General features: G+C 51.3%; 1 protein-coding gene across 1 annotated transcript in view; it reads left to right on the top strand.

The window, feature by feature from the left end:
- Window positions 1–13,835, top strand: part of Iqgap3 (IQ motif containing GTPase activating protein 3) — a 45,537-nt gene extending 31,702 nt beyond the window's left edge. The window contains exons 28-39 of the mRNA XM_050166305.1: window positions 1,626–1,820; window positions 2,004–2,236; window positions 2,477–2,609; window positions 2,698–2,800; window positions 3,345–3,471; window positions 4,657–4,744; window positions 5,312–5,524; window positions 5,849–6,015; window positions 6,228–6,329; window positions 6,745–6,853; window positions 9,695–11,067; window positions 12,636–13,835. Coding sequence (XP_050022262.1) covers window positions 1,626–1,820; window positions 2,004–2,236; window positions 2,477–2,609; window positions 2,698–2,800; window positions 3,345–3,471; window positions 4,657–4,744; window positions 5,312–5,524; window positions 5,849–6,015; window positions 6,228–6,329; window positions 6,745–6,853; window positions 9,695–9,808 — 1,584 coding nt within the window. The 3' untranslated portion in view covers window positions 9,809–11,067; window positions 12,636–13,835. The remainder of the gene's footprint in view (window positions 1–1,625; window positions 1,821–2,003; window positions 2,237–2,476; window positions 2,610–2,697; window positions 2,801–3,344; window positions 3,472–4,656; window positions 4,745–5,311; window positions 5,525–5,848; window positions 6,016–6,227; window positions 6,330–6,744; window positions 6,854–9,694; window positions 11,068–12,635) is intronic.
- The last annotated feature ends 6 nt before the right edge of the window (window positions 13,836–13,841 follow it).

Consider the following 13,841-nt stretch of genomic DNA (forward strand, 5'->3'; position numbering starts at 1 on the left):
AAATAAATATTTAAAAAAAAAAAAAAAAAGAAAAGATGGGACTCTTTGGCCCACAAAGTCACAAAAGGGTAATATTCCAAACTACTAAAGTACCTCATGACTATAGTCCTCCCTTCCTCCCTTTCTTTCTTTCTTTCTTTCTTTCTTTCTTTCTTTCTTTTTTATTTTTTAAGTCAGGGTCTCTACATAGCCCTGGCTGTCCCGGAACTTGCTATGTAATCCAAGCTGGCCTCAAACTCACAGAGATCCACCAGTTTCAGCTTCCCCAGTGCTGGGATTAAAGGCGTGTGCCTCCACCTCCTGGCTTGGCCCTTTTGTTTTAAAGGTTTTTCTTTAGTGTGTATGGTGTTGCATGCATGCATGCGTATCTGTGCACTGTTTGTGCCCAGTGCCCTCAGAGGCCAGAGAAGAGCAACAGAGCCCCTGAGCCTGGAATTAGGTTGTTGTGAGCTGCCATGTGGGTGATGGGAATTTTTTTGGAAGAGCAGCCACTTATTAACTACTGGTCCATCTCTCCAGCCCCCAGTTCTCTTCTTTCTTAGAAACTGGCCAATAATTTGGAGGTAGAGGCAGAGTGGTCAGAATTACAAACAAACCTTATTCTTCTAAATTTGGGTCCAGCCTGAGCTACATGAAACCCTGTCACAAAACAAACAGGCAAACAAAAATCCTTCAATAAGAGTTTTGTTGAAAACTATTTGGTGAAACCAGGTGGTGGTATAGCCTTTAATCCCTGCGCTTGGGAGGTGAGGCAGGGGGATCTCTGAGTTTGAGGCCAGCCTGGTCTACAGAGTGAGTTCCAGGACAGCTAAGACTACACAGAGAAACCCTGTCTCAAAACAAATGAATTTGTTTAATAAATTACGAATGGGTATGTGTCATCTAGATCCAGCATCCAGCCATGGGCCTTGGTTCTCAGCGTGAGGGTGGTTGAGCGCCAAAGGGGAAACAGCCCCAGACTACAGAGCAGGACTGAGGCTTCACAGCCGGGAATAAGGAAAGATCGTCTGACATCTAGAAGAGAAATACACAGGAGTTATCAATCTGCTGGAGCTGGGAGCTGAAATAGCTTTTCGCCAAGTCTAGCTTTGCAGTAGCAAACCCGTCAAGGGAGTGACAGAGGTGCTCAGCACGCTGGAGTAACCCCGCTACTTTCCCAAAACCCCTGCGAGACTGAGTGCCCACTCCAGCCTTCCCTGCCAACAGGAAGGACATGACAGAGAGTAGATTTTTAGCAGGTAGGCAGGCAGGCCCTGCCCCAGCCCAGACACGCTACTCAGGACTTCTGGGAGCTGGCAAAGTTGACTGCCTCGGAGCCTCCTGGACTGTCAGGTACCCAAGAGGCAGAATAACTTGCCTCTGTAGGAAGGTGAGATACACTGTAAGCAGAGGTGGTCTGTGGGGAAGTGAGAGGCCCCAGAAACAGTTCTTGAGCTGTAGCAGAAGGCACTTGGAAGGCAGAGGTTGAAGCCAGCATGTACTGCAAGACCCTGTCTCAGAAACAAGGAGCATAAGGAGGGGAGAGATTCAGAGCCCAACAGGGCCCTATTCCTGGTATTGACACAAGACAGGAGGAAGGACAAAGGCTCAGGGGCCAGGCTCCAGCGGGGAGCACCAGCAAGTAGAGGGAATGTGTGTGGACCCTGGAGTGCCTGAGACGGAGAGAGACAGCCAGGCTCATACTGAGTCCTGAGACAGAATCCGAAGGGCCACACGCACCTGATTTGTTCCTCAGGTATGGGATGCGGTATATGGCCAAAGTCCTGAAGACAGCCCTGGAGAAGAAGTTCCCCAGTGCCACAGAGAGTGAAGTCTATAAGGCAAGTATTGTGTCTCCTCTGCCACCTCCAAGACTCTCCTTTGCCCAGTTTGGCCAGTGATCCCAAGACAAGCAGGATGACAAACTATGCTGTAAACAGAGTCTGGCTCACCATGTGGAATGTGGAGCGGTGACTATCAGGGTAGCTTCTAGGACTTTCTAGAAGGTTCTCCTCTGCACTCAGGTGGTTGGGAACCTCCTGTACTACCGCTTCCTGAACCCAGCTGTGGTAGCGCCTGACGCCTTCGACATTGTGGCCATGGCAGCGGGCAGCACAATGGCCGCCCCACAGCGCCATGCACTGGGTGCTGTGGCCCAGCTCCTACAGCATGCTGCTGCCGGCAAGACCTTCTCTGGGGAGAGCCAACACCTTCGAGTCCTGAATGGCTACCTGGAGGATATGCATCTCAAATTCAGGTCTTGGGTCCTGGCGCCCTGTCCCTCCCTCCACCCTCTCCGGCCTCTTCCACTCCCCACGGCTCACATTCTACTCCTCTCTAGAGTCTGAGGAAGAAGCTCCCGGAGACACAGGGAATGGGGGCCTCCCAGGGGACAGAGACCATCAAACTAGTTTGGATGGCACCCTGATGAAAGCAGGGCGGGGCTGAGACTGCCAGCAGACCCACCCCACTCTGACACACGCTCTCTCTGGGACAGGAAGTTCATCCACAGAGCCTGCCAGGTGCCGGAGCCAGAGGAGCGCTTCGCCATAGATGAGTACTCAGATATGGTGGCCGTGGCCAAACCTGTGGTGTACATCACTGTAGGGGAGCTGATCAGCACGCACAGGGTGAGGGGTCAGCCCCGGAGGGAAGATCCCTGACCCCAGAGCCAGGCCTGGCTCAACTCTGCACCCTCTTTCCTTCTACCATCCACAGCTCTTGCTGGAACACCAAGACCAACTGGCTCCAGATCACCAAGACCCCCTGCACCAGCTCCTGGAGGACCTTGGGGAGCCACCTTCTATCTCTGACCTCATGGGTGTGTGCCTTCTTGGATGGCTGTCAGCAGGCAGCTCATCATAGGGACTCCTCTGTTTTCCCTATGACTCTGAGGAACATAGACTCACAGCCTTGTATGGACAGACAGTACAGATATTGATGCTACAGGAGGCCAAGCTGTAACGATGACCAATGAAATCATATATAAGAAATGTGGGGGAGAGCCTCTTGGGTCCTACTGCGTCTAGACGTCTAGCTCTAGGGCTCTGGGATGAGAGGAACAAGAGGAGTGTGCCACGCAGCGGAAGGGCAGTGTTGGTGGGATGCCACGACCTCCACACTGCAAGCCCCAGCTGGCACCCAGGTTGAGATCGTACAGAAGCCCAGTGGTAGTGACTCAAGTCCTTTCGTAGGTGTCGAGGCTGAGGGCATGGGACAGTGGGGGTGGCTCCCCGAAAGGTGCTGTAACCCCGTCTGTAGGTGTCGATGCTGAGGGCATGGGACGGTGGGGGTGGGGTGGCTCCCCGAAAGGTGCTGTAACCCCATCTTCGTGTGCCTGTTCCACTCATCTCTCCACATCTCAGGTGAGAACACAGCCACAGATGGGCAGGTAGATCTGAGCAGGCTCGAAGTGTCCCTGACACTTACCAACAAGTTTGAAGGGCTGGAGGCAGATGCTGACCACACCAGCAACCAAAGCCTACTTCTGAGGTAGGTGTGGGGGCTCTCCCGGGGCTCTGTAGCCTGCTGCCTAGACGGTGGTTGCACTCAGAGAGGCCATCATACTTCTTATTGTCCTCTCACCCCCTGTTCTAAAAGTTCTCACTGAAGCCTGAGTCACATTTGCCTCGCTCAGAATAGAATCAGCCCTTCTTTGGCGACCTCTCAGCCTTTTCCTTGGAGTCACAGCTGAAGGCGTGGGGGTGACTGGGGTCCTGGAGCCGAAGGTGTCTGCAGATTGTACTACTGCCCAGACTCTTTGGTTTATTTTGCTTTTTGAGACAGAATCTCCCGTTGTGGCCTAGATTGTCTCTGTAGCCCAGGCTCACCTCAAACTCCAGTTAATCTTCCTATCTTAACTGAGATTGCAGACATGAGCCACCATGCCTGGCTCGACCAAATGCTTTTTAGGTTTGCATTTCACCTTGGGTACAGACTGCTTCAGGGGGCTCAGGTGGAAGCTTCCTCTAAAGTCCACAACTCAAAGTCACAGTCTGTGGGAGGTGGGAGGGACCAGGTTGTCATGCCTGCCCTAATGATGGTCAGACAAAAGCTCAGACTTCTTTCTCTAATTTACTTATTGTTGTGTGTGTGTGTGCATGATTGAGGGAAGTACATGTCATGGCACATGTGTGGAGATCAGGACAGCTCTGTAGAAGATTTCCATCTTCACATGGGTTCTGGGGATGGAACTCAGATCAGCACGTCTGCACAGCAAGTGCCTTTACCAACAGCCATCTTACCAGGCCAGGCCAGGAATTCAGTCTTCACACTTCTGCAAAAGCCAATCAGGAAGGACCACACAGCACTGGGCTGGTTACCTGGGCAGTTAGCGGCATCATCTCCCTAAGGCAGCTCCACCCTTCACACACTGTCAGCGAGACAGCCAGAGCGGCTCCTGTTCTGTCAGCAAAGGTCTTAGAGTTGGGAACACAAGCAGAAAGCTACCCAGAGGAGAATCAGTCATGGGGACCTACAGGAGGAGGTGAATACCTGGGCTAAGGAGGCCAGTTTGAGGGAAGGTGTTCTAGGGGGTAGCGCCTCCCCTGGACTGGCTCATTCTTCATCCTGGGCATCCCTAGCAGCCCTGACCTGGGGCAGGGTCCACTTACCCTTAGCTCTTTGGCCACCCCGTCCAGACCCCTCCTGAACCTCACCCTGTCTTCTTCCCTTTAGTACCAAACAGATGCTGGCTGACCTCATCCAGTTCCACCCTGGGGATTCCCTCGAGGAGATTCTGTCCTTGTCAGCTCCCAGAGAACAGGTGAGTAGCCAGGACAGCAGCACACAGCTAAGTCTTTAATTCTTCCCTCCCTTCGCACTGCCTGTTCCTCCCCCAGAGGCCACAGGCTGAGGGGACAGCCTAGGCAGCCCACTTCCTTCCCTGCACAGGGCTGGGATTAGGAGAGTGCTGAGGGACGGTCTGTCGAGAACCACATAAAGGAATTGCTCTGGGGAATGGTGGAGAAGGGTTTGGAGGCAGGAAAAGATGGCAGGTGGGCTCCCTGTTGGAATAAGACAACGCCAGGAGTTCCCTGAGTAAAGGTGGTAATGCCACACACAGGCATATCCCAAAACAGCTAGGCAAGCTCCAATAACCTCATGCCATAGAGCGCCTCAACAGGGTGGGAGGCTGGCAGCAGCAGTGTCTCCTTGACCTGTGTGTGTCCTTTGGAATCACTGTGTGTGATGGCCTGTGTGTTCTCCACCTCCCCACTCCCCGCCCCACCCCAGAAGCTAGATGCACAGGGTCCCAAGCTCTGGGGTTTGTCCTGATCTGAAGTAGGAGAGTAGGGCCCAGAACCTCCTCAGCATCTCTGCCCCCTCCCAGGAAGAGGCCCATCATCGGCTGATGTGTTGGCGCCAGGCTCGTGACACCCAGAAGCCGGAGTCACTTCGACGGCACCACTCAATGATGGCACACTCCCTCCTGCCACTGGCAGATAAGCAGCGATGTGTCCTGCGGAACCTGCGCCGCCTACAGGGCCTGGGGTTGGTCAGGGCCAGCGACTGCTATCAGGGACTGGTGGATGAGCTAGCCAAGGTGATAACCTAGGCCAGGACTACAGGTGACCTCATGTAGAGCCCCTGTACTGGCTTTCCAAAGGCAGACTTCTCCCTGGTAGTCGGGAAAGGAGCGCTGAGTTTGTCCCCTTGCACATTCTTTGGATTGTCTCTTAGATAAAACAGCTCTCACGGTTGCCTTTTCCTGGTGCTGGGAATGGAACACACGTGCTTGGCCGACACTCTACCCTAAGCCACTCCTGCCCCAGGCCCTTTCTGTTTCCTTAGCCATCTTCACAGTGAGCTAGTGAAGTGGTCTAGGCCTCAGGAAGGCTGCTGACATGCTTCCTGTCCCCACGTGCAGGACATCTGCAACCAGCGTAGGCAGCGGCAGCGGCGGAGGGCAGAGATACTGAGACTCCGGGCCACACTGAAGGGCCTCGAGACAAAAACCACCTTCTATGAGGAGCAGGGTGACTACTACAGCCAGTACATCCAGGCCTGCCTTGACCACCTGGCCCCCAAAGCCAAGTAGGTGTTGTGAACCCTGCCCTCACCAGAACCTGCACCTCTGCCTGTCATCCCCTGGCCCTGGCTAGGAATCACCCCCGGTCAGCACTGCGTGCCCCCCTTGCCTTCCACAGCAGGGAGGCTCCTCAGGGCCTGGCATCTTCCTGCCAGCCACCAAGAGCTGGCAGCCAGTATTGAAAGTTTTTCAGACAAAATCTCTTTCTTTTAAGCAGGAGTTCTGGGAAGGGGAAAAAGCAGTCGTGTCTTCATTACACAGCCGCCCAGCTCCTGGAAAAGGGCGTCTTGCTGGAAATTGAAGATCTCCCTGTCTCTCAGTATGTGTCTTTGGGGGGCAGAATGTCAGACCCTTTCTGTCTCGTGGGAGGGACAAGGCTGGGATGAAGCTCTGAGCAGGCACTGGGTTGGAAGGAGGAGGAAGTTGCTTGCTGAAAGAAGGTGGGGAGATGGAGCATCTTCAGGCAGACGGGAGAGCAGCAGACATGTTATAGCTCTGGTAAGAATGCTGGGAACGCTTCCTGGAGATGAGGCCAGCTTGGTAGGGCCAGGCAAGTGAAAAAAGATTAAACAGGCAGAAGTCAAACTGGGAGACGATAGAGAACAGGCTGCCAGCAATGGGACGCAGGAAGCCTGGGCTGTCAGTGGCACCCACCACTGCCCCAAGGAGCGGCTGCGGGAGTGGGGATAGGGCTCTGAAAAGAGGAGTCCCGTGCTGACTCCTTTTCCTGACAGCTTCAGGAACGTCATCTTTGACATCACTCCTGGAGATGAGGCGGGAAGGTTTGCGGTAAACGCCAAGTTCTTGGGTGTGGACATGGAGCAGTTTCAGCTCCACTACCAGGTGAGACCCTTCCACAGGTAGACCCAGGTCCGTGGGAGGTGGTCTGTAGTCCAAACACCTAAGAGATTGAGGCAAAGGATCAAAAGTTCAAGACCCAGGGCTGGTATGGTTCAGCTCACCATTCCACTTACCTAAAAAGCCTATGCTTGCATCTTTTTTTTTAATCGTTTATTTAACTTTATTTTATATGCATTGGTGTGAAGGTGTCAGATGCTCTGGAACTGAATCTTCAGACAGTTGTGAGCTGCCATGTGGGTGCTGGGAATTGAACCCGGGTCCTCGGGAAGAGCAGTCAGTGCTCTTAACCACTGAGCCATCTCTCCAGCCTCCTATGCTTGCATCTTGATCCCTAAGGCCTACCTACATGGTGGAGGCAGAGAAGAGACTCCTGCAGGATGTCCTCTGGCCTTGGTACATGTCCTGTGGTGTGTGACCACATATTTGCACACACACACACAAATAAAATTAAGTAAATAAATATAAAACAAAAAACATTTCTTTCTATTTCAAGGCCAAACTTGAAGTACAGTGTTAGAGGCCAGCCTGGGGAACTTAGTGAGACCTTGTTTCAAAGCAAAAGTAAAGCTGGGATGGTGGTGCACGCCTTTCATCCCAGCTCTGGGAGGCAGGGGCAGGTGAGGAGCTCCAGGCCAGCCATGACAGCATCGTGAGACCCTGTCTCAAAGTAAAGACACAGTAAAGATTAAAGTTAAAAAGAGCTGGGGATATAGCTCAGCGGTGAAGTACTCGCTTAGCATACGTGACGCCCTAGGTGTCAGCTCCTGGCACTGCCAGCTTTATAACCCCTAGTCACTCGGTAGCATTTACCCATTTTATAGGCTCAGAGGCTAAAAGGTTAAAAAGCTGACCTCAGCCCTAGCTAATATTCAGGGAAGCAGTGATTTCATTTTTATTTGCAACAAGGTTTGGTGACCTTGAATTATGATTTTCTTGCCCCCTCCCAAATGCTAGGATTACAGTATGCACTACCTTACCTGACTTATGGGGTACCAGGGCTTCACACATTTTAGGCAAGTACTATTCCAACTTACACCCCCAATCCTGTATTTTTAAAGTCTTGTTACTTTTACATGGGTTCTGAGAATCCAACTCAGGTCCTTGACAAGACTTTGCCAACTCTGTCATATCTGGCCCTATTTTCTGTTGCTGTTGTTGGGGCACTGGGGGCGTGTGTATGTGGGGGTGTACTCACATACACATGTGGAGGCCAGATGTTGACATTTCGAGTTTTCCTGTACCATTTTCAGTGGTTCGGCTAGCCAGGGAGCCTCTGGGGGTCTGCCTATCTCTGCCTCCCTGGACCAGGGTTATAGCACACACCTCCATGGGTGCTCTCTCTGCTCCCGGGACTGGGGTTATAGCACACACCTCCACGGGCGCTCTCTCTGCTCCCAGGACTGGGGTTATAGCACACACCTCCACGGGCACTCTCTCTGCTCCCGGGACTGGGGTTATAGCACACACCTCCACGGGCGCTCTCTCTGCTCCTGGGACTGGGGTTATAGCACACACCTCCACGGGCGCTCTCTCTGCTCCTGGGACTGGGGTTATAGCACACACCTCCACGGGCGCTGAAGACCCACACACAGCCCTCACTCACATGCACCTTCTCTGCTGAGCCACACTCTTAGCCCCCTTATTTTTTTAAAGGTATATTTGATTTCTGAGTGGGTGGATGAGTGCCTACACCTAGGTGTGTGCCAAGTCCAGAAAGGGGCATCAGATGCCTTGCGGCAGGAGGTATAGACGTTTATTCAACACAGGTGCCAGGATCTGAGTCTGCTCCTCACAGCTAGACAGCAAGTGCTCTCGTCCCTGAGCCATCTTTTCAGTCCAGATTTGGTTGGTTTGCTTGTTTGTTGAGGCAGAATCTCCCTTTGTAGGTCAAGCTGGTCTTCAACTCAAGGCAACCTCCTGTCTCAGCCTCCCAACTTTACAGGGTTTGCCACCACATCCAGTGAATCAGTGGTTTTAATCTTATTTATTTGCTTTTATTATTGTTGTTTTCTCAAGACAGGGTTTCTCTGTGTAGCCCTGACTATCCTGGAACTCACTCTGTAAACCAGGCTGACTTCAAATGCACAGAGATTCTCCTGCCTTTGCCTTCTGAGCTCTGGGATTAAAGGTGTGTGCCAACACTGCCCGGCTTTTTAGCCTTATTTTTTTAAGACAGGGTTTCATTCTATAGCTCAGGCCTCAGACATACAGAGCTTCGCCTTCTCTGCCTCACAAGTGCTAGAATCACATTCTTGCACTGTCATGCCCAGCCTTACTTTTGATTCTTGTATTCGTATATGCACACTCATTCAGATGTCCAGAGGGGCTAAAAGAGGGTATTGGATCCCCTGGAACTGGGGTTACAGGCGGTTATGAGCCACCTGATGTGGCTGCTGGGTGTCAAACCCAGGTCTTCTGCGTGAGTAGCAAGTGCTAGTAAGTGCTGAGGATCTGTCCAGACCTATTTATTGGTTTTTGTTTGTTTTTGAGAAAGGGCCTATTCTATAGCCCAAGCTGGCTTAGCTTCTGCCACTGCCCTCTTGCCTCCCCCCCCACACACACATGCGGGAGCTGCAGGTGCCAGCCTTCAGTGCAAGTCTCTGTTATTTGTGAATACGAAACCTGGGTTCAAGCCCTGGCTCCACTTGGCTTAGCATTTGGTTAAATCACTGCGCCTGTTTTTCTCATTTGTAGAGTGGGCTTTCCACACCCTGCTTCAGTGGCCAGTGCTCCTGGCAGCTGTAAGGCTTCATGACAAGTGCTTTTATAGGCTGTGCTACTCCCAGAAGCTCGTAAACCCCCTCCCTGTTCCTTCCCTCCTAGGACTTGCTGCAGCTGCAATACGAGGGTGTGGCTGTCATGAAGCTCTTTAACAAAGCCAAAGTCAATGTCAACCTTCTCATCTTCCTCCTCAACAAGAAGTTCCTTCGGAAGTGATGGAGGCCGTGGAGCTGCCCAGCCCGGCCTCTTAGCTGATTGACTGCTATGCTTTAACGTTAACCTGTTGTGCTTCCTGCAGACCAGGCTCAGGCCTGCCTGTGACTCGCGGTTCTTGACCCTTGCCTGCAAACGCTGGTGTTTCTACCCCGCTGAAGTAGGCCTTGCTTCCAGGTCCAGCCGTGTGGCTTTCCCGACATACGCGGCCCCATCCCTGTGAACTAGAAACCTGCACTCCTTCCTGGAAAGGCTCTCCGTATTGTGCTGCAGCCCTGCCCTGCAGCAGTCTCCCTTCCTTCCCACAGACCCCAAAGCCATGGCCTCCCCTTAGTAAGCCCTGGGCATTACTGCCTGCTACAGCCCAGGACCCTCTGTGCTGTGCCCTCAACAACCTCTAGCCTTTCACCCCGTCAGGACTTGGGTGCAGCATTTACTGGCGTCCTCCGTGGCAGCAAGGTGCACATCAATGATGGTCTGTTTCTTGTGTGTGTCACTGGGGTCTCTGCACCCTGAGTCATGGTGTCACTTCTCACTTCTGAACTCCTTCTCATTCCTCACTTTAAACTAAAGCCCATTCCATTTTCCTCTCCCTATATTCAAGTCTCTTGGCGTTGGAGCAGGGAGGCTCCTGGCTCCCGCTGAAGAACTCATTGTCTCGGCAGGACAAAGCTCGTCACCTCAGAGCTGGCTTCAGGTGGCTCCATAGATCTGTAGGCCTGCCTTTGCCCCTCTCTGTCTACCCCTCTCCTTCCAGCTTCTTGCCCTTTCTGCCCCCTAGATTTTCCTGCCAATAAAACCAATTGTTAGCCCACATCTGTTAACCCCTCTGTTATCTCCTGAAGTACAGCTCTCACATTTTGGGGTACAGTTTCAGAGCCTTTTCCTGCCCTGGGCACATGCCCACTGCCTCCTGCTCAGGCTTGTGCAGTGCGGGATGAGGCATCTCGCTCACTCCCGTCACCCAGGGGACAGGGAGAGGGAAGAAATGCTCAGGTGATTTTGTTTCCATTGCCACTCTAAGAGCTCAGGCCAGGAGAGCCCAGTCCAGACTCCATGGCCACTTTACACAGCTCTCAGCTGTGCCATGCCGAGGCCTGACCACAGCTCCTTACATCCAAGTCCCCTTCCCATGCTTTCAGGACGCCGCTGGGGCCTGTGGGGAAGAGGATAATGCACACCTGCCTGACACTTGAACTCCACAGCGTCAACTGGGCACCCCGCCTTTTCCTGGCACAGCCTTCCTGCCTCTACTCCACTTGGTATCTGTCTTGCTGTCACATTCAATCTCACTCAAAGCCTCTTCCCCCTTGACATGTCACAGTAAAAACTTCAAGTGCTGCCTTGCTCAGGTGACAGTGACATACACCAGAATCCTAGTTTCCACACACACAGTCATTAAATATCTCACACTCATCAAGTAGCTCTGACAATGTCCTGCTCACACACACACAAATCACACACTCAGCCACACGCACCACTGCTGTGTGCGCGCGCACACACAAATCACGCGCTCAGCCACACGCACCACTGCTATGTGCACGCGCACACACAAATCCACACGCACCACTGCTCTGTGCGCGCGCACACACACACACCACATAGAGAAATGCCTCAATAGCTATGCTGTAAGGTCAGCCCAGGACTCCATCAGTACAGTCCCTGGATCCATCCTGGAGACACACCAGTCTCATCGCTGCCACACTCCACATGGTAACAATCCCTAATAAGCTCAACATAATCAATGTCCTTGCCCACTGTGAGGGCCCAATTTGTGGCACAGTAGTGCTGGGTTTAAAGGCGTGTGCCACCACTGCCTGGCTCTAAGCCCTGTCTTATGCCCTATGCAGATACTGTTTGGTTTTTTTTTAAGACTTGTTTTTTTGGCCTTGAATTTGTAATCGTTCTGCCTTAGCCTCTCCAGTGTTGAGGGTGAGGAAGCTCACTTAAAGTAGTTCATGGTATCTAAGTGAAAAACAAAAAACTGTAGAACTCTTAGAAGAAAACAGACTGAGCTAGGGCGCAGTAAGTAGCGAGCCTGCCTAGAAAACACAAAGTTCTAGGTTTGATTTCCTGCACAGCACGAAACCAGGTGTGGTGTGATGTGCACCTGTAACCCCAGCACTTTGAAGGCAGAAGATCACGTTTGTGTTGAGTGCATGTCAAGTGCAAAGCCTGGAATGCACAAGACCCTGATGTGTGTGCATGTCACACATGCGTGCACACACACACACACACACACACATAAGTGTAGTGATAGGAGCGGCTGGGCTGTGTCCACATGGCTAGCTTATGCCCTGAAATAATTACATGGAAACTGTATTCTTTTAAACACTGCCTGACCCAGCCTCTTATTGGCTAGCTCTTACATATTGTTCTAACCCATTTCTAATATTCTGTGTAGCCCACGAAGTGGCTTACCTGGGAAGATCTTAACCTGCATCTGTCTGGAGTGGGAGAACCATGGTGACTCCCTGACTCAGCTTTCTTTCTCCCAGCATTCTGTTCTGTTTACTCCACCCACCTAAGGGTTGGCCTATCAAATGGGCCTAGGCAGTTTCTTTATTAATAAGAAATCACTCCCACATCATTTCCCCTTTTTCTGTTTAATAATGGGCCAGGCAGTGTTTAAAAGAATACAGTTTCCATGTAATTATTTCGGGGCATAAGCTAGCCATGCGGGTGGCCTGGTGCCGGGAATGTAGCCTCGCCGGTCTTACTACTACAGAGTGGCGCCCAGACGTGATGGGCTAAATCCACTTCAAAACCTGAGAGGGCTTAAAAATAAGGGAGAGAGAGTTTAACACAGATTTTTGCTGTTTTTTGGTAGCGTGCTGTAGAGAGATTTCCTGATCCGGCAACAGCAACAGAAAAAAAGCTGCGTCATTTTAAAGTGCGGCTTCCTGGGACTGTGCCGCCAGTGCAAACTCTGGCTTTAAAGCATTTCAACGGCTTTTATGGGACTGGATGTTTCTGTTCCCACTTGGGATCGGAAGGAGAGTGCTCTGAGACGGTGCCAATGGCTCAGCGCTCCCCACTTGCACCTGGGCAGACGGCAAAATCAGGCTTAGGCAGGCAGAAGAGCATGGCGGATTCCTGCGGCCTTACAGAAATGTGTTTTCAGACTGAGCATTGCTCTGTGTGTCAGATTTTGCTGTAACTTGGATGAAAAGAGTTTCTGTGCTGCATGCTCAGTCTCAGAGTTAAACTGCCGACTGCGGCGCCAATGTGGACTTGCTGTGTGCCTGGAACTGTGCTCAGCTCAGGGGCACCAAATGGATCTGAGACAGGAGCGGCCTCTCCATGCTGAACTGTGCTGACCTCAGGCAGGAACTACCATAATTACTGTAATAACAGTGCAGTTAAGGTTTCAACTGGGCAGGACACAGACGGTACCGTATTACCTGTACACGGTGCAACTTAAGTTTTTAAGAACTGCTTAACATTTTAAGAAATGCTCCTGGATAGTAAAAAAAATGTTACAGATTCACAATAAAACAGATTCAGACATAAAAGACCACACTGTTAGATGAATGTACGTAGGCTTGAGAGAGAGAAGAAAAAAAATATAGAGAATAAAGTTAATGGTTTAAAAAAAAAGGATAAAGTCTTTAAAGAGACAGTTCAAATAGCTATAGATTAAGAGAAATAAAAAAAATAAGCCACATAAAAATGGAAAATTCACGGAGAGTCTGGATTCTTTGCATTATTGTGTTTTCTTTAAAATTTTTGACTGTGAAGGAGCTAAGTACAGAGAGACATTTCATTATATGGGCTGCTAAGCTGAACCTGCACATATGTTCTAAAGGTATCTTGACTTCAGAATTTGGGTCTAAGGATATGATGCTTTGGAGAGGGTCTTCTTTTGTTTTCACAGAGGACCAGACCCTGTGGATTTCTTCTATTCCAATTTGGTATGATAGACCACGCCCTCCTGAAAGGTTGCTATAAACACCCTCAAAAAAATTAGTTCACTCAACTGCCAACTGAGATGACCCTGGCACACAGGTTATACCATGAAAGACCTAATTAACGA

The sequence above is a fragment of the Alexandromys fortis genome, unplaced genomic scaffold (assembly GCF_014885135.2).
Source record: "Alexandromys fortis isolate MF-2015 unplaced genomic scaffold, M_Fortis_MF-2015_v1.1 scaffold_152, whole genome shotgun sequence".
NCBI classification, from domain to species: domain Eukaryota; kingdom Metazoa; phylum Chordata; class Mammalia; order Rodentia; family Cricetidae; genus Alexandromys; species Alexandromys fortis.